Below are 23,792 nucleotides of genomic sequence, written 5' to 3'. Positions count from 1 at the left end.
CGGCTCAATCGGAAACGACCGTAAAATTTCCAGCGCGCAATCTAATGCTTCAGCATCCAGATTGAATAGAGCCCTAAATTGTCATTATGCCATATAGTGACTAACCACTTTGTACACCAGAATGTAATTCCTCTATTATACATGGCGACGGCAGCAGTTGGCCACACAGTTGAGGTATGAGAGTATTAATTTCTAACTGTCCTGGAGTCCAAAGAAGAAGTCAAACAATCAACATCCTTTATTATAATATACTAATAAACACATTAATGCATAAGCATAACAGATATATATATATATTACAACACTTAAAATACTCTAAACAGTGGTATTTACAAGTGTACACATTACAATCAGAAGCAAATACTATGACCTCTGTCTAAACAGATGAGTGGCCTATCCTTACAAGGCTACATTCATATATCATTCTACTACAATCAAAATCAGATTAATAATTGGTCTATATGGCCACCAAGGCATTATGTGCTCCATTGCTCTTGCCAGAATCGGTTCAAAATTTACTGCCCTTTTATAGAAAGGATAGTGTCTAATATAAATAGTAAAAATGCTTTATTAAATATACATTTTTTCTGCAAAGCAATTCCTCCTGCTAGATATCCAGAAGTTTTATAACTTGACCCAGTCTAAAGTCGTTACCCAGAAGAGACTAGTCGTGACCAGCCGTTTGGGAAACAATGTTGTAAAGTCACAGAACACAAAAATGTGGTATGAAGGCTATAAAGAACTTCCAGTCTGTCTACTCATCACATCTCTTTCTCCTTCTTGTCTTTTTGGTCGAATAGCGCACGAATGTCCAGCATGGCCTGTCGAATGTTCTGTCCAAAGCGGTACGAGTCCTACAGAGAACAAGACAGTTGTTTGACCTGATAAATATTCACCTAGATTGCCATTAAGGTATTATGTGAGGGCAATATACTGTATGGTTCAGTAGGTTTGTGTAGTGTTAGACAGTGGTCTCACCGTCTCAGGGCTGGAAAACTTGCTGGAGATGTGGAATGTGATGAGGTTCTCTCCTATAATGATGTAAGAGACGCCATAGCCGTCATCAGCCACCTGGGGGCACAGGAGAGCCACATCAGTACTACTCACCCCTAACTCTGACCACTTCATAGAAGTAAAAGCAGACATAGAAGAAGTAACAGAGAAGGACACAATGGCAGTAGGACTTAGGATATGTAGGATTCTGGTACCAGCTAATTTATTACCGTCTGTCTGTGTGCGCGTGTGTGTGTAGCGTGTGCGTGTGGGCGGTTGACTCACAGGGCCGAACCCCCCTCCTGCGCCCACGTATCTGGGGAACTTCTTTATGTCAACCATGTTGAGCTGCTGTTGAGGAGTCTGACTAGTGGACAACCTCCAGGGTTCTGACAACACCTAAATGGAGAGGGAGAAGGGTGAGCGGGTAAGCGTAAATCTCTGATATCATTTCACTTGGTCACCAAAGTATCATTTAACATGTATAATGGTGTTAACATCACACCCACACACCTGTTTGAGGAATGGTGAGTTGATGCTGAGGTACTTAGACATGATGTAGAGACAGAAGAGGTGTCTGTCGATGCCAGAGCCTGTCATGGCCAGACGGTACATGTTCTGGTGTTTGTCTGCGGCCTTCCGGAAGAGGTCCAACCTTTGGGCACTCTTTCCACAGAGAAAACAAAGGATATTCAATCAAAACCTAGATCCAGCTCAAAAACATAACAGATAGAGCAGTGGTGGCCAACCCTCCACCTGGAAAGCTACTGAGTGTGCAGGTATTCGGTGCAACCCTACTCAGACACACCTGATTCTACCTATCAGCTGTTTATCGGCACTTTGATTAGCTAAATCAGGTATGTTAGCGCAGGGCTGGAGCAAAAGTAAAAAGTACATCAGAGATCAGAGTCCAGAAACAGACATTTGGGTCCTGGTCACCTAGTTTTCAGTCAGAGTGACCTGAGCCTTACTGGAAGTTACATCATGTCACTCTCTATCAGTAACTCCCACAGACAAGGCTATTGACTGTGGAACTACTGACCTGCAGTGCTGAACCCACACTGTGTTTAACATCAGATACTGTCAACCATCTGATGGTCTAGCAGGTTCTAGCATGTAAGTGGAAGGTGACTGTTACTGCTCTTGCGTTGTCATTAGTTCATTCTATATTTTCTCTGACATGATTAACTGAGGTGTGTCCCCACCATAGTGTTCTTGTCCTCCATGGCTCTGACAAAGGCTGTGGACTCTGAGGTGCAGGAGCGAACCGTCTCTGTCCTACCCTCACGGAACATCCGGGTCATCGAGGCCTCATACGTCAGACAAAACTCCCCCTTATCCTACAACACATAGACAACAAATACATTCAGATGCATTGCTATGGACTTGATAGTGTCTTGTGTTAATGTTAACCTAATCGTTGTGTTGTATTGTTTGTCTGGTATCATCCGTTGACATCAGGCCAGGTGTCATATGACTATTCATTACGAAAGCATACACACATGCACGCACACACACACACGCACATACACACACACGCACGCACACACGCAGTCATACCCTGAATTGGGCCAGCTGCAGTGCTAGCTGTATAAAGGCATCAGGACTGGTCCTACTCTTCTTGATCAGGCCTTTCCCAAACTCATCAAACAGACAGCCATGAAAGTCCACGTCATCAGCGATCACCTTGGCAACCATGTAGGACTCCTCAATGACCTCCTGGCACTGAGGGACGAGGAGAGACCAGAGGACAGACAGGGTCAGACAAGACACAGGGCAGCCTGTAGAAACTACTGAATGGTCTACTGAACACAACACAGTCTAAACTAGCGTTACTGACTCTACAGAGAGAATTTGCATTCATCCCCTTTCCTCTTTACCAAAGCTACAACTTTTATCCCTAACACATTAGAAGCCATACCTCCAGTGGAATGTCCCATTGTAGTTTGGTGGGGGGAGGCAGGCCCTTGTTGATGTCTCCTTTGCAGTGCCCCTCCTCTGTGTAGCCCAGATGGAAGCAGTCCGTTGCTAGGACATACTACACAGAGACAGCACAACAATCGTTAGACTCACACAACACACATCCCAATTAATCACAATGTCATACACTGAGTGTGCAAAATATTAAGGACACCTGCCTAATATTGAGTTGCACCCCCCCCCTACCCCCCCCCCCCCCCCCCCCCCCCGTTGCCCTCAGAGCAGCCTTAATTCGTCCGGGCATGGACTCTACAAATGTGTTGAAAGCATTCCACAGGCATGTTGACTCCAATGCTTCCCACAGTTGTGTTAAGTTGGCTGGATGTCCTTTGGATGGTGGACCATTCTTGATACACACGGGAAACTGTTGAGCATGAAAAACCCAACAGTGTTGTAGTTCTTGACACAAACTGGACACAAACCTAATACCATACCCTGTTCAAAGGCACTTTTGTCTTGCCCATTTACACTCTGAATGGTAGACATACACAATCCATGTCTCGATTGTCTCAAGGCTTAAAAATCATTTTTTAACCTGTCTCCTCCCCTTTATCTACACTGATTGAAGTGGATTTAACAAGTGATATCAATAAGGGATCATAACTTTCACATGGACTCACCTGGTCAGTCTGTCATGGAAAGAGCAGGTGTCCTTAATGTTTTGTACACTTAGTCTTTATTTAGGCAATAAGGCACGGGGGTGTGGTATATGACCAATTTACAACGGCTAAGGGCTGTTCTTAGCACGATGCAACGTGGAGTGCCTGGATACAGCCCTAAGCAGTGGTATATTGGCAATATACCACAAACCCCCAAGGTGCATTATTGCTATTATAAACTGGTTACCAACATCATACACGTGGTATATGGTTTGATATACCACGGCTTTCAACCAATCAGCATTCAGGGCTCGAACCACCCACTTTACAATGTGTTTTAGAAAAACTTGTTTGTTCATTAATGCACCATCAATAATATGGTTATTACCTCCCACATGTGTCCTATAATGGGAGCGTCTGCCCATGAGTGTTCTGCATTAACCCCCAGTTTACCGTTCTTATAAGCGATCAGAGTGAAAGATTTGTCAAACCACCTGAGAGAAAGAATGCATATCGGGTTAAACACTGTAACACACTCATCACAAGGCAGTGCACAGAACAGCAATTTACCACTAAACTACAGTTTAGTGAAAAATAGGCCTACTTTACAATAGATGTTTTCTTCCTCATTTCCTGTCCTGTCCTACCTGTCATAGCAATTCCTGTTTGTCTCACCTGTCATAGCACTTCCCGTGCAGCAGGGACTTGGCATACAGGTCCAATGACCTCAGCTTGTCAGGGTCATAACCATGCACCTCGTCATCAAGGCTGAGGAAGAAAGCTGACGTCTCGATGGCCTCCAGAGAGGTTTTGTTAACACCCTGGCTGAAGTACTTCAGACGAGCCCGCGCCCACGGAACTCTGGAGAAGAGGTGGCTGTTTTATTTCTGATGTGTGTGTAAGGAAGGGGAGTGTATATGTACCCCTCTGTGTGTGTGTGTGCAGGTGTGTCTGCGTTTTCATGCCTATATGTGTGTATACCTGTTGCCGGCTGTGAGGGCAGCCAGTTTGAGTTCCCCAGGCTGTGGCTCCGTGGTGTCGTCGAGGATCCTCTGGAACTGAGTCTCCAGCTCAGAGGGCCAGAGGTGACGTCCCCCGTAGTACAGCCACACCTTAAAGAAGCGGCCCTTATGGTACACCACCAGGTGCTTCCGGTCACTCAGGTGCTGAACAAAGTCTGGACCACGGAGAAGGAGAGTGGGAGAGGAGAGAACATAGAACATTATTTGGGGGTGGGGGGATCCACATAACGCTTCTCTTGAATTATAGCGTTTGTCTATGATTGTCGGAATATGTGTCTTACACAAATGCATGTTCATATTTAGTCATGCAACTACCCAGCAATAGTCTGATAGTGTTATTCCCCCAGCAGGCATCAGTGTGCTCACCTGTCTCTATACCAGGGATACGTGTGGTGTTGAACATCCTCTCCATCTGAGAAGAACACATGGGCACCACCCCCAGAGCCCTCAACTAGTGAGAGAAAGACAGAGGGAGAGGGAGAGAGATATAGAGAAAAGAGAGAGAGAGAGAGAGAGTGGGGTTAAGAGAGTGGGGTTACTTTAGTAGAGCAGAAATAAGTCAAAGGCAGTGGGAGGATGATTTAGGTTAACAGAGAAGGAGGAGGGAGATGACCTGGGTTATTTAAGGGGTAGAGAGAGGGCCAAGGGTCCAAGGGAAATGGGGGAGGGACCCAAATACTCTCAGGGGAAGGGAGAGAGGGAGAGAAGAGCGGTGAGAGAGAAGTGAGAGGGGTTTTCGTTACCGGTGCATGTTCTCCTCTCTCTAGTTTGCGGCGGTACTGCAGCATAGCGTGAACAACATTCCCTGCCCGAGCTGCCTGTCTGTGTGTGGGAGTCACGTACAGCAGATCCTAAATCAGATCATCATTACAGCATTAGGGAAGGGTTACTGGATGCATCTTAATTAATGCCATGTTCCCTGTATAATGTCTACAGTACATGTACAGTACAGACATGTCTTACCATGGCGTAGAAGTTACTGTTGACCATGATGGGACTCCTGCCTCTAAGGTAGATGTACTCCTCCCACCAATCACTCACCTGCAACAGGTAAAACAATCTATTACAATCATTTGTTTAACTACTATTTTGTTTTTAACAGCAATTTTAACACTCCCCAAAACAGTAATACAGTCATTTTTCTTTTTTAAATAAAGCTACCAACATTATTGTTTAATGTATCCTAACATGGCACTTTGAAACAATCGGAATACGTACATAGTTAGTAGCCCACCAGGATTTGAGGATGAGGTATTTCTGGAGTTTGGGTGCCTGGTCCTTCTTGAAGTCATTGGCCACCACCTCCATCTGGTTGTACTGCTCATCATCCAGCAGGGGGCGAACTGACTCCAGGTACTGCAAGGTCATAGAGAGATTATATGATATAATACCGATATGTAGTGTACATATATGGTTATATACTGGTCCTCGTCTCTCCTGAACAAATTAGCAGTTTGATATTGTATTTCAACCAAGCATATGAGACACATAAACATCTCTCTTTCTCTCACCCTGGTTATGGTGTCATCCACGCTAGGCACAGGTAGTCTGGGTAGGGAGGTCTGGAAGCTATAGAGGAGAGGTCTGCGCCCAGATAACATCTTCACCAGACTCTGAGGAGAAAGAACACAACACAATGACTGGGTTAATTGCCAGAATAATCAAATACTGAGCTCAGACAATATATTGTCTTGATTCTGAGCTATGAGTGAGCTGCTCTTTTGGTCATGTTGATTTTGAAATATAGACATTTAACAGACATACCAGCCAGAGTTTGGTGCAGAAGCTAATTTTGCCGTGGGACTCAAAGATCCAGGCGTGGTAGGAGAGAAGGGCCTTGAGAGTGTACCTCAGCATGAGGATGAGAGAGAGCCACAGCCCTGTGGAAAACAGGATGGCACTCAGCACTGTCTGGGTCTGCACTGTCATGTAGCCACTGGAGTGAGGGGAGACGAGAGAGTGGAAATGAGAAGTCAGGTACTGCAGCAAGCAAACTATTTAAAATGTTTTTTCAAATGGAATGGCACTCATCACTAGCAAACTATTTAAAATTGTTTTTCAAATGGAATGGCACTCATCACTGTCATGTAGCCACTGGACACAGGAGAGAACACAACTTTACCTCATTTTATCACAACAAAATAGCATCAGGCAAAAAAATCGAACCATCAAACAATCAAAATTATGTTTATTTTCCTTCACGAGGAAATTATTTTGACAGATAACCACAGGCTGAAAAGAAGATGTATCACTGTTCCACAGTGCCTGTTCATCATTGTGTTATTTGCTCACTGACCTGACAGACATGGTCCTCTTGATGGTGTCTATCATTCCCAGTGATGGGTCTATCCTAGCATATATGGTGCTCATGATGGCTATCACCACGATCAGCAAACTGGATGGGCTGGCAGGGTAGACCCCTGTCAATATCCCATTCTGAAATTAAATAATATAATTCAATGTTCATTTAGGTAGTTAGCCTACAAACAGACCAACTAGGCTATTCCTAGATGTGCAAGCATCTGTCCCACCTCAGCAGTAGGCTACACACACCTAAATCAATCAAGACAATAATAATAACTTGAATAATTTGTTTTATTGCTGGACTGCAACAAACACCAAGCTAGCTATCAGGTCCAGGATTGGTAATAACTGTAGGGCTACTTACTAATTGGAAAACAAACCTTAAATCTTATGGCGCGCTTTCTCCATGATGTCACTCCCGACAGGTAGATGTGTTTGAGTACCTCGCGGCTCAGGTGGAGGTCGATGCCGTCTGGGGTGACGGTGAACTGGAAGCCAACTGCCTGATGTGCCTCTGCCATCCCGGTGACGTCGAAGACCCTGTTACAAAAAGAGAGATATAGACAGAGAGGCGTTCAACTTTTTTAACCCTAAATGAGCCAGCACATTTTTATCTTAAAAGCGCAAACAGGGGTACATTTTTACCCCAAATTGGTAATGATTGTGAAGAGATACTGTCTGTGAAGTAGTAACACTTTCTTTCATTAACTTTTTGTAACACGTTATTGGTTTTAATACCCAAAAATAATAATATATTTGATGTTTAAAAATAGACCCTTTTTTGTATGTTTTTCATTTGATCAAATTCCTCCATAGCAACTTGTCCTGAAAATGTTTATGTTATTAATTCAAAGTGTTTCTGTGATACTAAGAGTTTGCGAAATTGGCGATTGAGCTAGTCTGACGTACCGGTATGACCTAAGATAGCCACCAATATGGGTGTTATAGGCGGTATTGGTGCCAGTGCCATTAAACTTTTAGTTCTAACTTTGGAAAGCTATTGACTATCAACTCATCTCCAATTGCATCTGAACATGGTAGAGACATTGACCGAAACCAAATGTGTTTACATTATGGAGTTATTTAGGAGTTGTAGTGGCTGCCAAGCCCCCACTATGGGGTGGCTCCATATCTATATATTTAATTTTAATCTACATATGTGTCAAATTTGATGCTTTTATCATAAAGTGCACTATTGAGTCAACATTTTCAGCTTAGCCTTGCACCACTAGTATACAAAAGATAGATTATTTTTAATTCCTCCATATTAAAAGGTCCAATGCAGCCATTTCTTTTCTCAATTTCAACAATTAACCTTTCTGGGAAGGGGGTTCCGCTAGCGGAACACCTGGCCTACAGCCAGTGAAATTGCAGGGCGCCAAATTCAAAACAACAGAAATCTCATAATTAGAATTCCTCAAACATACAAGTAATATACACCATTTTAAAGATAAACTTCTTGTTAATCCAACCACAGTGTCCGATTTCAAAAAGGCTTAACGGCGAAAGCACACCATGCGATTATGTTAGGACAGCGCCTAGCCACAAAAACCATACAGACATTTTCCAGCCAAAGAGAGGTGTCACAAAAGTCAGAAATAGCGTTAAAATTAATCACTAACCTTTGATGATCTTCATCTGGTGGCACTACCAGGACTCCATGTTACACAATAAATATTTGTTTTGTTCAATAAAGTTAATCTTTATGTCCAAAAACATCATTTTTGTTCACGCGTTTAGTTCAGTAATCCATATGCACAAAGCATGTGCACAACATCCAGACGAAAAGTCAAAAAAGTTCCATTAAAGTTTGTAGAAACATGTCAAACGATGTTTCTAATCAAACCTTAGGGTGTTTTTATCATAAATATTCAATAATGTTTCAACCGGACAATACTGCGATAAACAACTCATGGCTTTCAGCTGAGCCGCTTACTCTGAGTGCTCTTATTCTCTCCCCTTTCACAATAGAAGCCCGAAACAACTTCTAAAGACTGTTGACATCTACTGGAAGCCGTAGGAAGTGCAATCTGACCCCACAGACACTGGATTTTCAATAGGCATTCACTTGAAAACTACAAACCTCAGAATTCCCACTTCCTGGTTGGATTTTTCTCAGGTTTTCGCCTGCCATATGAATTCTGTTATACTCACAGACATTATGTTTTCTATCAAAATCTACTAATTATATGCATATTCTAGCTTCTGGGCCTGAGTAACAGGCAGTTTACTCTAGGCACGCTTTTCATCCAAACTTCCCAATGCTGCCCCCTATCCCAAAGAGGTTTTAAGTACCTTAGTTCGATTAAAATGTTCAACAATAAATAAAAATAGGTTCTTAGCAATAAGTTATTTCTCAGGCAAGACTGTCTAGGACTGTCTGGAAGTGGTCTGAGTGAGGGGCCTAATTAGAGGAGCTGAAATCTAGCTGTTATTGGCAGAGAGGATGGCAACCTGTCTTTGTTATTTGTCTATCAACCTATACTGCTTCAAATAAAATAAAATACAAGTTTATTTTCTCTCTTTATGTAGTGTTGTCTCTTTTGTCGTGATGTGTGTTTTGTCCTATGTTATTTTTTATTTTATTTTAAATCCCAGCCCCCGTCCCTGCAGGAGGTCTTTTGCCTTTTGGTAGGCCGTCATTGTAAATAAGAATTTGTTCTCAACTGACTTGCCTAGTTATATAAAGTTTAAAACCTTTTGTCAATAGGGGGTGCTATTTGCACTTTGTAATAATTTCGTTCCCAAATTAAACTGCCTCGTACTCAATTCTTGCTCGTACAATATGCATATTATTATTACTATTGGATAGAAAACACTCTCTAGTTTCTAAAACCGTTTGAATTATTTCTCTGAGTGAAACAGAACTCATTCTGCAGCACATTTCCTGTCAGGAAGTGAGATTTCTGAAATCGAGGTCCCTGTTCTAGGGTCAGTTTATAAGTCCCCATGTAAGCTATGGGTCTACATGCACTGCATACGCCTTCCTCTAGATGTCAGTAAGCGGTGAGAATTTGAATGGAGTGGATTGCACCATCTGGGGGACTATAAAAGCTCATGGAACGGAAGTACCGTTCTTTCAACGGGGCGCCTGGCGCAAGAGGGACATTACAATGGCGTCCTGCAAAAGCTTTCGTTTTAGCAGTTCTATATCTCCGGTCATGTTTTTATTCGTTATAGGTGTTAAAGACATCATAAGGTAGTTCATTTAAACCGACTTATAGCAGTTTATATCAGTTTATTGCGATTTTCTGGGATTTCTTTGTGACGCGCTATCACGAGTTGGATACCTCTCCAGTGGATGGCTATCGTTAGCTGCTATTTCTACAGGAGAAGAGGACATCTTTCAACCAAAAGAAGATTGTTCTGGAGAAAGGACACCTTGCCCAAGATTCTGATGGAAGCTCAGCAAATAGTAAGCAGTCTTTATGCTGTTAATTCGTATTTATGTTGACAAATGTCAAATAATAATTCCGCCATGAATTTCGGTGCGGTCTCGCTTTAGCGCACGCTGTTTGCGCAGTAATGTTAATGAAAAAAATCTAACACAGCGGTTGCATTAAGAACTAATGTATCTTTCATTTGCTGTCCAACCTGTATTTTTTTTGTCAAGTTTATGATTACTTATCGATTAGAATAGGTGCCTCTCCAAGATGGCGCCGGTCAGATTGCTTGAGGTTTTGGCCACTAATCACATTGTATAACCACGATTTGTGCCGCTAAATATGCACATTTTCGAACAAACCCTATATGCATTGTGTAATATGATGTTACAGGACCGTCATCTGATGAAGAATATCAAGGTTAGTCAAAAATTATATATCTTTTGCCTGTTTGTTACGATTGCAAAATGTACATAACAATAACGAGGTTATATACAGGGGGTACCGGTAGCAGAGAGAACAGTCTATGACTTGGGTGACTGGAGTCCTCAACTGGCAGCTTCATTAAATAGTACCCGCAAAACAACAGTCTCAACGTCACCAGTGAAGAGGTGACTCCGGGATGCTGGCCTTCAAGGCAGAGTTCCTCTGTCCAGTGTCTGTGTTCTATTTCCCATCGTAATCTTTTCTTTCTCTTTGCAACTCTGCCTAGAAGGCCAGCATCTTGGAGTCTCCTCTTCACTGTTGACATTGATACTGGTGTTTTGTGGGTACTATTTAATGAAGCTGCCAATTGAGGACTTGTGAGGCGTCTGTTTCTCAAACTAGACACTAATGTACTTGTACTCTTAATCAGTTGTGCACTGGGGCCTCCCACTCCTTTTTCTATTCTAGTTAGAGAAAGTTTGCTCTGTTCTGTAGACTTGTTGACATGCTGCTGTGCGTTTTGTTGCTAACCTTACATTTCTACCTGCCAACTTTACGTTTTTTACTTTTTAATTACCGTTTATATTTTTTGTTTTTCCCTCTCTCTACTTTTTTTCATTCAACTTTTTCACTCCGGACGCTTTATCTGGACGTGGTTCGTCAGAACCTCCACCAGCCGAAGCTAAGTAGTAACATTAAACTTCTTATGGCTGCAAGGCAAAGTGTTGAGTAGCCAGTGAAATCGTGCCCATTTCAAACGGCCTCCTACTCAAATCTTGCTCGTACAATATGAATATTATTATTCTTTTTGGATAGAAAACACTTTCTAGTTTCTAAAAGAGTTGGAATTGTTTCTCTGAGTGAAACAGAAGTCCTTCTGCAGCACTTTTCCTGACCAGGAAGTGAAATGTCAGAAATCGATGCTCTTTTCAACTTGATGCCTATACATGGTCTTGACACTTAGGAGTCTGCTGACACTCTATACTCCTTCCTATTGGTGTAAAGAGGATGTCAGAGAAGAATTTTTTGTGCTCATCTTGTTCTGTGGTGGGAAAAAACCTATTTCTTTGACGTGACCGTCCACTTCCGGTACTCTGAAGGAAGTGGGATTGACTTCTGTTTTGCCTTGGTAACGAACGGCTAACGTCTCCGGCTCGAATTTTTTTTGATACATGTGACCATATCATCGTAATGTATGTTTTTTCAATATAGTTTAATCAGATTATTGAAACTTTATTCGGGAGTTTTGCCGTGTTCCGTCCTCTGACTGTGTTTACGTTGGAGAAATTTATGCCACTCGGCTAGTGCCAATGCTAATTGAAGAGGGACATTTGCCATTCTGAATCGAAACAATGACTCATCTGGACAGAGGACACCTTCTTCAACATTCTGATGAAAGATCAGCAAAAGTAAGACCCATTTTATGATGTTATTTCATATATCTGTCGTGCATGTGAACTGGCCGTGGGCGCCAAATTGTGTCTGTCTATTGTAGCTACGCTAATATAGCGATACATTTTGTTTTCGCTGTAAAACATTTAATAAATCGGAAATATTGTTTGGAATCACAAGATGCCTGTCTTTCAATTGCTGCAGACTATGTATTTTTCAGAAATGTTTTATGATGAGTAATTAGCTATTTGACGTTGGTGTCTGTAAATATTATGGCTGCTTTCGGTGCAATTTCGGATTGTAGCTGAAATGTAAACTATGGTTTATACATGAAATATGCAAATTTTTCGAACAAAACATATGCTATACAATAAATATGTTATCATACTGTCATCTAATGAATTTGTTTCTTGGTTAGTGGCTATTTATATCTTTATTTGGTCGAATTTGTGATAGCACCTGATGGAGTTAGAAAAGTTGTGTCTTTTGCTAACGTGGTTAGCTAATAGATTTACATATTTTGTCTTCCCTGTAAAACATTTTAAAAATCGGACATGTTGGCTTGATTCACAAGATGTGCACCTTTCATCTGGTGTCTTGGACTTGTTAATGTGTGAAAGTTAAATATTAAAAAAAAATAGATTTTGAATTTCGCGCCCTGCACTTTGAGCTGGATGTTGTCATAAGTGTACCGGTGTCGGGCTGCCCCCGTAAAAGGTTAAGGCTCCTCTCTCCTCCACTTGTTACCTGTATTAATGGCAACTGTTTGAACTTGTTATCAGTATAAAAGACACCTGTCCACAACCTCAAACAGTCACACTCCAAACTCCACTATGGCCAAGACCAAAGAGCTGTCAAAGGACACCAGAAACAAAATTGTAGACCTGCACCAGGCTGGGAAGACTGAATCTGCAATAGGTAAGCAGCTTGGTTTGAAGAAATCAACTGTGGGAGCAATTATTAGGAAATGGAAGACATACAAGACCACTGATAATCTACCTCGATCTGGGGCTCCACGCAAGATCTCCCCCCGTGGGGTCAAAATGATCACAAGAACGGTGAGCAAAAATCCCAGAACCACACGGGGGACCTAGTGAATGACCTGCAGAGAGCTGGGACCAAAGTAACAAAGCCTACCATCAGCAAGGGCATTGAAGATGAAATGTGGCTGAGTCTTTCAGCATGACAATGATCCCAAACACACCGCCCGGGCAACGAAGGAGTGGCTTCGTAAGAAGCATTTCAAGGTCCTGGAGTGGCCTAGCCAGTCTTCAGATCTCAACCCCATAGAAAATCTTTGGAGGGAGTTGAAAGTCCTTGTTGCCCAGCAACAGCCCCAAAACATCACTGCTCTAGAGGAGATCTGCATGGAGGAATGGGCCAAATACCAGCAACAGTGTGTGAAAACCTTGTGAAGACTTACAGAAAACGTTTGACCTCTGTCATTGCCAGCAAAGGGTATATAACAAAGTATTGAGATAAGCTTTTGTTATTGACCAAATACTTATTTTCCATCATAATTTGCAAATAAATTCATTAAAAATCCTACAATGTGATTTTCTGGATTGTCTTTTCTCATTTTGTCTGTCATAGTTGAAGTGTACCTATGATGAAAATTACAGGCCTCTCATCTTTTTAAGTGGGAGAACTTGCACAATTGGTGGCTGACTAAAACCTTTTTTGCCCCACTGTATATATATGCACATTATCGAACAAAACACACAGTCCATGTATAACATGATGTCTTCTGATGAAGATAATCAAAGGTTAGTGATTTAATTTTATCTATATTTCTGCATTTTGTAACTCCTATCGTTGGCTGAAAAAATGGCTGTGTGTGTTTGTGACTTAGCTCTGACCTAACCTATGTTGTGTTTTCGCTGTAAATCATTTTTGAAATCGGACACCGTGGGTAGATTAACAAGATGTTTATCTTTCATTTGCTGTATTGGACTTGTTAATGTGTGAAAGTTACATATTTCCCAAAAATATTTTTGAATTTCGCGTGCTGCCTTTTCAGCGGAATGTTGTGGGTGTTCCGCTAGCGGAACCTCTGAGCTAGAAAGGTTAACAACAAGCTAAGCTGTGTTTTGGTATATTTCACTTGTGATTGCATGATTATAAATATTTGTAGTAATATTTTTGAATCTGATACGTTTGGGAATTTTCTTCTGCCTTTCAGGACCGGAACGAGCATGTGGTTTTCTGACCATAACGCGCAACCCAAATGGCGTTTTTTTGTTATAAAACTAATATTTATCGAACAAAAATAACATTTATTGTGTAACTGGGAGTCTCGTGAGTGCAAACATCCAAAGATTATCAAAGGTAAGCGATTAATTTTATTGCTTTTCTGACTTTTGTGACCATGCTAATTTGGGGCTAGCTGTTCTAGCATTGATTGATACACTCACAAAAGCTTGGATTTCTTTCTCTGTAAAGCATATTTTCAAAATCTGACACCATAGTTGGATTAACAACAATCTAAGCTGTGCTTTGGTATATTTCACTTGTGATTGCATGATTATAAATATTTTTAGTAATATTTTGCGCCCTGCAATTCAGCGGTTGTTTAGGAAAATGATCCCGTAAAAGGGATCCGTAGTGCAGAGAAGTTAACCAGCACAACAGTTTTCAGCTGTGCAAACATAATTGCAAAAGGGTTTTCTAATGATCAATTAGCCTTTTAAAAGGATAAACTTGGATTAGCTAACACAACGTGCCATTGGAACACAGGAGCGATGGTTGCTGATAATGGCCTCCGTACGCCTATGTAGATATGCCATAAAAAATCTAGTCATTTACAACATTAACAATGTCTACACTGTATTTCTGATCAATTTGATGTTATTTTAATGGACAAAAAATGTGCGTTTCTTTCAAAAACAAGGATATTTCTATGTGACCCAAAACTTTTTAACGGTAGTGTAGGTCCGAAATGTCAGGAAGCTTGGGCCCAGTGATGTACTGGGCCGTACACATTACCCTCTGTAGCGCCTCACGGTCAGATGCCAAGCAGGCCATACCAGGCGGTGATGCAACCGGTCAGGATGCTCTCGATGGTGCAGCTGTAGAAGTTTTTGAGGATCTGAGGACCCATGCCAAATCCTTTAAGTCTCCTGTGGAGGAAAAAAAAAAATTGCGCCCTCTTCACAATTGTCTTGGTGTGTTTGGACCATGTTAGTTTGTTGGTGATGTGGACACCAAGGAGCTTGAAACTCTTGTCCTGCTCCACTTCAGTCCCGGGGGCCTAATAGGGGCCTGTTCGGCCCTCCTTTTCCTATAGTCCACAATCAGCTCCTTTGTCTTGCTCACATTGAGAGAGAGTTTGTTGTCCTGGCACCACACTGCCAGGTCTCTGACCTTCTCCCTATAGGCTGTCTCATCATTGTCAGTGATCAGGCCTACCACTGTTGTGTCGTCAGCAAACTTAATGATGGAGTTGGAGTTGTGCTTGGCCACGAGTGAACAGGAAGTACAGGAGGGGACTAAGCACGCACCCCTGAGGGGCCCCAGCGTTGAGGATCAGCATGGCAGATGTGTTGTTGCCTACCCTTACCACCTGGGGGTGACCCATCAGGAAGTCCAGGATCCAGTTGCAGAGGGAGGTGTTTAGTCCCAGGGTCCTTTGCTTAGTGAAGAGCTTCATGGGCACTATGGTGTTGAACGCTGAGCTGTCGTCAATGAACAGCATTCTCACATTGGTGTTGCTTTGTCGAGGTGGGAAAAGGCAGTGTGGAGTGCGATTGAGATTGCGTGATCTGTGGATCTGTTGGGGCGGTATGTGAATTGGAGTGGGTCTAGGGTTTCTGTTATGATTGTGTTGACGTGTGCCATTAACCTGCCTAAATGATTACCGCCCCATAGCACTCACGTCGGTAGCCATAATGTGTTACAGATTTCTTGATTTTTCTTTGATTCATTCTGACTATTTTGAGGAAGTGCATGGAAATGTTGTTCTCATGGTGGCTCTAGGGACAAACAGTAATATTGCCGCTTTCTTCTAGTTTTTCTAACAAAGGTCTTTAAGGAGTATGTGAGCACAGACTTTCACTTCTCCTAGCCGAGTTCTGATAGGACCAAACGGAACCTATGTATGCGCCTTTAGGAGATCTTATACTTTTTAAAATTAGATAATATCAGTCAGTTAACATGATCTTTATGAATATGAAGCCTTTATGTGCTTGTTTTGATTACATATATGCTTCGAAATTCACAAAAAGTTACATTAGCCGATGAAGATCATAGAACAAACCGTATAAGATCTCCTAAGCCTGTGTTTACCACAAAACTTATTTTTGGAGTTTATCCAAAAACACACAAAAAAACATTAACTTCTTATCAATACGGGGGCGCTGTTTTCACTTTGGAAAAAATTGTGCCCAAATGAAACGGCCTCGTGCTCTGTTCTAGATCATACAATATGCATATTATTATTACTATTGGATAGAAAACACTCTCAAGTTTCTAAAACTGTTTGAATTATATCTGTGAGTAAAACATAACTAATTTGGCAGCAAACTTCCATACAGGAAGTGAAAAATCTGAAAACGAGGCTCTTATTCAGGTCCTGCCTATTCAACTGTCTTTTATTTATCGATATGCATGCACTTCATACGCCTTCCACTAGATGTCAACAGGCAGTGGAATGGGGTGTCTAGCTTGATCTGAGGCCGAACAAGAGCTTTTGGAGTGACAGGTCCGGAATTTCTTTGTCTTCGAAGGCGCGCCGGGGAGCTCGACATTGTCTTCTGAAAAGCGTTCAGTATACACGGTGAATATCTCCGGCTCTGATTTTATTTGATGCATATGATAATAACATCATAAAGTAGTTTTTTTCAACCAAGTTTTATCAGTTTATTCAACGTTTATTGGGACTTTTGGAGTTTTCCGTTCTTTGCGTCAAGAGAGGATGGGAATGTTAGCAACCTTGGCTAGCATTGTGGCGCGAATTCGACAGAAGAAATGGACATTCTAAAACCAAACAACGATTTATTCTGGACCAAGGACTCCTTGTACAACATTCTGATGGAAGCTCAGCAAAAGTAAGAAAACATTTATGTTATTTCGTATTTCTGTGTAAAATGTTGACTCCTATTCTCTGCCGTTTTGGTGAGCGCTGTCTCACAATAACGCAAGCTGTATGTTATGGTAAAGTTATTTTTAAAATTCTAACACAGCGGTTGCATTAAGACCTAGTGTATCTTTCATTTGCCATACAACAAGTATTTTTATGTAAAGTTTATGATGAGTTCTTTGGTCAGATTAGGTGAGTGTCCAAAATATCTCCGGAGATTCTGGTGAATCGATGCTACGTATTCACAATGTATAACCAGGATTTGTAGCTATAAATATGCACATTTTCGAACAAAACATAATTCTATTGTATAACATGATGTTATAAGACTGTCATCTGATGAATTTGTTCAAGGTTAGTGATTAATTTTATATCTTTTGCTGGTTTTTGCGAAAGCTACCTTTGCGGTGAATAAATGCGTTTGTGTGTTTGGCTATTGTGGTAAGCTAATATAATTCTATATTGTGTTTTCGCTGTAAAACACTTTTAAAAAATCGGAAATATTGGCTGTATTCACAAGATGTTTATCTTTCATTTGCTGTACACCTTGTATTTTTCATAAATGTTTTATGATGAGTATTTTTGTATTTCACGTTGCTCTCTGTAATTATTCTGGCTGCTTTGGTGCTATTTTGATGGTGGCTGCAATGTAAAACTGTCACGCTCGTCATTAGGTGAAAGAGAGGACCAAGGCGCAGCGTGATATAAATACATCTTATTTTTAATAGAAGAAGAAACGAACACGAACACTAATACAAACTAAACAAAACAACAAACGACCGTGAAGCTATCAAACGAAAGTTCAGACACAAGCAACTAACGTCAAAACATAGACAATTACCCACAACCTACCTAATGCCTATGGCTGCCTAAATATGGCTCCCAATCAGAGACAACGATAGACAGCTGTCTCTAATTGAGAACCAATCCAGGCAACCATAGACTTACATAAACACCTACACTGAACACAACCCCATGAACTCTACAAAACCCCCTAGTCAATACAAACACCCTAGACTAGACAAAAACACACAAACATCCCCCATGTCACACCCTGACCTAACTAAAAATAATAAAGAAAACAAATATAACTAAGGCCAGGGGGTGACAAAAACTATGATCTATACCTCAAATATGCACATTTTCGAACAAAAGATAAATGTATTGTATAACATGTTATAAGACTGTCATCTGATGAAGTTGTTTCTTGGTTAGTGACTAATTATATCTCTATTTTGTCGATTTTGTGAAAGCTACCTAAGCGGGGGAAACATGGTGAAAATATGCGGTTGTGTGTTTGGCTATTGTGGTTAGCTAATATAAATAAATATTGTGTTTTCGCTGTAAAACATTTTAAAAATCGGAAATGATGGCTGGATTCACAAGATGTTTATCTTTCATTTGCTGTATTGGACTTGTGATTTCATGAAAATTATATTATATGATATCCCTGTCCCGTTAGGCTAGGCTATGCTAGTCAGCTTTTTTGATGAGGAGGATCCCGGATCCGGGAGGGTGATGAAGTAGAGGTTAATTTTCCCATAGGCATTGGCCAACGAGCCATGGCGTAGTTAGTGCCTACTAAAAGACGCCATTACTATTGCTCTAGCCTAATGGTTAAAACCAAACCAACTTTAGGCTAATGTGTGGGAATGGATGCATGCAGGAATGAAGTCGAACGTTCATCAATTTCAGGTGAGAGAAACATTAATTTTCATAGACTCATGGAAACAATGACTAAGAAATAGCCCTAGGCAGCCCTTTTGTAATTTCAAGTATTAGTTAAATATTTTCTAACTATATGTGGAGGTCATAAGTCTGTTTATGTTGTGGCCCGGTTGACTGACAAGTTGGGCTTGAATTTCTTTTTCCATGTCATATGCCGGGACGGCAGCCAAGTAGGGCAAAGTTGAAATGGCAGATATAGAGGCCGGTGTAGCCTGGGTTACTGGCATGCGCTCAGAAGTAGGACCGGTTTATAAATATAAACACTGCAGACTAGGAAGAGCAGTCTACGACACCACTGACCACATAACGAAACATTTTGCATGGTGTATTCATAAAAAATATTCTAATAATTAGGTTTGATCATCAGGGCCATAATACAGTGCCAAATACATAATACAGTTCCATCAGTGCCAAATGGATATTTCTTCAGTATAGCTTTATAATATGGGTCCGGTCAGCTAAAAGTTTAGATTTTAACAATATCAACTGAAGAATGAGACAATTAATTTCCTTCAGTTAACATTTACTTGTTCAAATCAATTGTGAGGATGCAGACTTCCTATGAATTAACTTGCCTTTAGCCCATTACACACACTTATTGTGTGGCACAAGGGGGATAGAGAATAACTAACTTTTGGCTTGCTTTTGTTTGTCAAACATCTGAAATGTTTCCTATAGCTATCAGGTGCAGACGGTGACACCCAACCCAGCACCAGCAACAACTCCATATGGTAACTAACTACACTAGTACAGTATTACATACTTAAGTGTTTCTCAGAGACATAGACAGCTACAGTAGCCAAAGAATTGATACATAATAGCAATCCAAAAGCCAAATATTCAGTAATTCAATACCTTGAAAATCGATTAAATTCAAGCTTGCTGAAGTGAAACAGCAGAAGACAGTGAATTTGGTTTCTCACAGTGGAATTCCTCTGGACCAGGGCTGAGCTCTCTCTGTGTGTGTGCTGCCTCTGTGCTCTGTGTGTGACTCCTATGCCCTTGAAGCGGCTTTCCTCAGGTACTGGGAGCAAAATGCTACCCCCTTTTCTTTCTGTAACTGGACACCATCTAGAGCTAGACTGTATCCTCATGTGCCTGCTGACCACATAGCATTCAAACCCCTACAGAGTACTACTAGAAATACCTGATGTATTTTCATCAATCCATTCACGTATATATTACGTTTTGGCCGTGGTATCCAGTGACAAATGGTTAATAATTCATAGTTATGAGGCAACTTTTGAGGCGAGTTTCATCTCTCTGTGAACAGTGTGTCTATCGGGGCTGTGTTACGTAATAACCACCATGTTCCATTTTTCTATCACTACATCTGTGGACACTGTTTTTGTTAATGGTTTGACAGGCTTTAAGCTTTAGGCAGTCAACCAAGCAGTTCATTCTCCTTTATTAGCCTCTATATTACAAATACACTTGTCACAAAGTGCTTATAAATAAGTAAACCTCCCAAAAGAGTAAACAAAGGTAATAGTAGCTATATTTCAATCCAATTGGCAACTGATTTTCACACATGAATACTCAAAATTCTGCATAAAGAAAATGTGTGCATTTTCCCACCAGTGGTGTTTCCACCAAACTGACATGTTTCTGTTAAAAATCAGTATGTGATGATGTAGTGCACACTAATGATGTAATGCACACAAGCTTTCATGTACCGAATAAATATCTAGAGTTCATTGTGTTTCTATGCCTATCAAACTCTACCGATAATTTTGTCATAAAAACTGTTGCATTAAATAGCAAATGTGCCTACTCTGTACTTTGCATGTGCGCTTCTAGGCAAGAGCTGGCAGATACTGTACAGTGCGGGTAGGCTGTGCACAATGTACGGGTAGGCTAGTGAGTCTACATGATGAGATTATTATGGATAAGAGACAGAATATTTTTATTTGTCAAATGGCAGTCAAGCATCAATCATCATGTCACACTCAACATTTATTGGAAAGGAGCATCAAACTCATCACGGCACACTTATGTGAAATTCATCATCACTTATTTCATCTGTATCCTAATAAACTGCATGATTTCCCGAGTCTTAGTAATAGGACCACACACCATATCATCACACGTGACTCCAAGTTACCTTCGATATTGTTAGAATATATCAATACTTGCACATTAAGTTGTTTCCACTGCACCGCCATCTCTCGCATAATGAATTTTACCAACACAAAAAGATCCCACCATGTCGAACGCACAAATTATCTGTCGGCATTTATACAATTGTACCAAAACTGCCTGTTTCCACCACAGCTCTCGTGATTGTTTTTATATGGTATAACTTCACTCGCATAAAAACTGGAAGGAAATGTGGTTACTGGGAAAAACTCCATAGGAAACCTTTAAAAGGAACCTGACTAAGAAGAAAACGAGATTGGGAGCCCATCCTCCTCAAGGTAAAGATTTAAGAGACGACCAGACCGCTAGGATTGTCTAGCATCTGCTGGCAAGAGTACTTAGCACCTCTGAACAGAGTCTTGGCTGTAATTTGCAAACTGAACAGAAACCGGACGACACCTGGGCAAGCCCCCTACTGTACAGACCGACAATCGGTCCGGTGAGTTATCTCCTTTAGATTAGGCCTACTTAAGTTAAAAAGTTGTCATATAAGGCAGAGTGAAAGCAGGACAAGGCATATTGTTGCTGACACAGAATGGTGAAGTACACATGTAGCAAAGACCCCCTTGATGATGAGTCTGTGTTTGTCCAGAAGCACTAAACAAAAACCCTGACCTGAACCCCAGAAACAGCAAGGCAAGGCAAATCAGACAAATTGATGAAAGTTATTTTAGAAGGAAAGGTGAAGGAGGGCTTCATAGCGAATGCAGATGGGTAGAGGAGGTAGGACAGTGAGAGATAGGGAGTGGAGATCCAGCCTTACAGCAGCGTTGTGTTCTATACCTGGCATGTACACCTGGTCACTCAGCACTGTCCCCTGTCCAGCTAACGCTACCTTCTCAGCCCCTTTCACCTAGGACCAAAAACAGGAGGATTAGATAGGCATATGGCATTTAAAGCAACTTAATCTCATTCAAGATAACGGCTAGGTGGTGGTTTCACCTGCCCCCACTTCCCAGACTCCACACAGAATGATGTCACCACATTCTCTGAGTTGTTTCCTCCAATCACAAACAACCGGTCTGTGGCACCCAGGAAGTAGAGGCTGGGGAGGTCAGCATTGGCTTTGGTTAGGGTAGGGAGCAGCTCAGACCATAAGTCTGGGAAAGACAGAGAAAACAGGAGTGTGCATGTCTGTCTGTGTGTGTTTGTATGTGTGTGTTAGGGGCTCAAAGGCTGTTATTGATTAGACTACAGCCTGCAATTGACCAACATGTAAGGTTGCAAGGAACAACTCCACTCAAGATTGATACTGCTTTACCTTGCCTGGTGTCATACTGTAGAAGCAGCTTTTCCCCAGTCCTCTGGATGTTCCCCAGGACATAGAGACGGGAGCCCAGGCTGGTGGCCAGAGGGAGGTCATGTGACAGGGACATGGTGAACTGTAAGTCAGTCAGAGGCAGAGAGGAGACAAACCTGCAGCAGAGAACACACACAAACCTATAGGTTAGACCAAGAGGTACAGTAGCAGCTAGGGCTGTCAGAGTTAATCAATCAACTCGAGTTGCTTTGGACAAAATCAAGACATCGATATTCTTGTAATGCTTTTTGTATATAAAAAAATTATCTTCCAATTCTGAATTTGTGATTAATCGCGAGTAATAACAGCAAATACTGTGATTAAGTCGATTAAATGTTTTTATCGTTTGACAGCCATAGTAGCAACATAATAATACACATCCAGGTAGGAGCCGTAACCTACGTCCATGTGTTGTCCCAGGGGTGGTATCGCTCCACAGCAGTGTAGAGGGCTGTGCTGGAGTCAGGGGTCACCAGAGAGTCCAAGTACCAGCCTCCCACAGCATAGATAGAGCCATCACATGACACTGCACTGAAATGCCTCCTGTGCTGTCAGGAAGACAACAGATACAGACACTTAATATACGTTTTATATAACAATGATTAACAATGATTGATTTTCATGAGGTGGATGTCTTTCCTGTACCTTGATGAGAGGTGCAGTGGAGACCCAGGTGTTGGTGAAGGGGTTGTACCTAAAGGAGGCCATTTTGAACTCCCAGCCCCTCTTGGCCCGCTGCCTGTAGCCACCGATGAGGTAGAGGTAGTTGAGTAGAACCACCGTGGTGAAGCACCACTTATCAGCCATGAAGGGGAGCTCTGTTATTGGACGCCAGTCACCAGTGACCTCTGATCCCTCTAGGGTGAAGAGGTGGCGGGCAGCTTCTGTTTCTAGGTCATTCCAGGAGGTCAGGTTCTCCTTTCTCACGCAGCAGAGCCGGAGATCACCCTGCCACCTCAGACGGGCCAGTTCAGCCCTGTCTTCAGCCGGCAAACACCTGGCCATGCATTCACAATATGAAGAATAATCCATTTTCAGTTGAAAGGAGAGTTCACTCCTTGCAGCTGAAGATTATTTGCTTGGTGTGGAAATTGAAACCCATGAAGTAGGCCGATTAAATGAGGTCAGGTATTGGGGAATGTCATGCTGTACCTGGTGAGGTGAGGCAGCTCCAGCAGGTGTCTGCTGAGGTAGCAGAACACAGTTGTCTCCAGCTCAGTACAGCAGATATCCCGGGCCAGAGCCAGGTAGGACAGGCAGGTGTCTGAGGTTAGAACACCAGACAGGGCCAACAGGCACTGCGACACAAAGGCCTCAGCCAGCAGGTAGCTGCCCACCTCCAGAGTCAGACAGAGAAATGGAGTTATCATACATATAACGTTTCAAACAATAAATTGCTGGTGCTCTGTGTGACGTGCCAGCCTGGGACAGATTCATTTTCATATGAGT

At 41.8% G+C, this 23,792-nt stretch overlaps 2 protein-coding genes across 4 annotated transcripts in view; both read right to left on the bottom strand.

Moving 5' to 3' along the window:
• Positions 1-223: 223 nt before the first annotated feature.
• LOC129866962 (carnitine O-palmitoyltransferase 1, liver isoform-like) lies at positions 224-21,946 on the bottom strand. Of its 3 annotated transcripts, none has more exons than XM_055940022.1 (19): positions 21,807-21,946; positions 7,279-7,438; positions 6,891-7,030; positions 6,359-6,530; positions 6,106-6,207; positions 5,813-5,950; positions 5,558-5,635; positions 5,338-5,445; positions 4,961-5,045; positions 4,554-4,749; positions 4,248-4,433; positions 3,961-4,066; positions 2,915-3,031; positions 2,554-2,718; positions 2,199-2,333; positions 1,507-1,659; positions 1,279-1,392; positions 979-1,071; positions 224-854 (listed from the first exon to the last, which is right to left on the bottom strand). In XM_055940022.1, exons 2-19 carry the CDS (start codon positions 7,417-7,419, stop codon positions 762-764), a joined length of 2,322 nt encoding a protein of 773 aa, XP_055795997.1. In that variant the 5' UTR covers positions 7,420-7,438; positions 21,807-21,946; the 3' UTR covers positions 224-761. The 3 variants fall into 3 exon arrangements, with proteins under 3 accessions (XP_055795997.1, XP_055795996.1, XP_055795995.1); XM_055940021.1 differs by having other exon boundaries at positions 21,827-21,946; XM_055940020.1 differs by lacking the exon at positions 21,807-21,946 and adding an exon at positions 19,760-20,093.
• LOC129866963 (kelch-like protein 42) overlaps positions 20,658-23,792 on the bottom strand; it is a 16,875-nt gene continuing 13,740 nt past the window's right edge. The window contains exons 5-10 of the mRNA XM_055940023.1: positions 23,496-23,680; positions 22,989-23,340; positions 22,746-22,891; positions 22,305-22,459; positions 21,986-22,143; positions 20,658-21,896 (exon numbers count right to left, since the gene is read on the bottom strand). Of these exons, the coding sequence (XP_055795998.1) occupies positions 21,714-21,896; positions 21,986-22,143; positions 22,305-22,459; positions 22,746-22,891; positions 22,989-23,340; positions 23,496-23,680 (1,179 nt within the window). The 3' untranslated portion in view covers positions 20,658-21,713. The remainder of the gene's footprint in view (positions 21,897-21,985; positions 22,144-22,304; positions 22,460-22,745; positions 22,892-22,988; positions 23,341-23,495; positions 23,681-23,792) is intronic.

This window comes from Salvelinus fontinalis, chromosome 12 (genome assembly GCF_029448725.1).
Source record: "Salvelinus fontinalis isolate EN_2023a chromosome 12, ASM2944872v1, whole genome shotgun sequence".
Lineage (NCBI taxonomy): Eukaryota > Metazoa > Chordata > Actinopteri > Salmoniformes > Salmonidae > Salvelinus > Salvelinus fontinalis.
Note: the sequence above shows the minus strand (reverse complement) of the source record. Positions and strands in the feature narration are given on the sequence as shown.

Bases quoted from the DNA above. Each gene is read 5' to 3' on its own strand.
- LOC129866962 (XM_055940020.1), bottom strand. From the start codon at position 19,998: ATGAGGATACAGTCTAGCTCTAGATGGTGTCCAGTTACAGAAAGAAAA. The intron at 5,636-5,812 runs GTACGTATTCCG...TACCTGTTGCAG, and splicing joins CCTGGTGGGCTACTAACTAT to GTGAGTGATTGGTGGGAGGA. The intron at 3,032-3,960 runs GTAATAACCATA...GTCTCTGTGTAG, and splicing joins TTATAGGACACATGTGGGAG to TATGTCCTAGCAACGGACTG.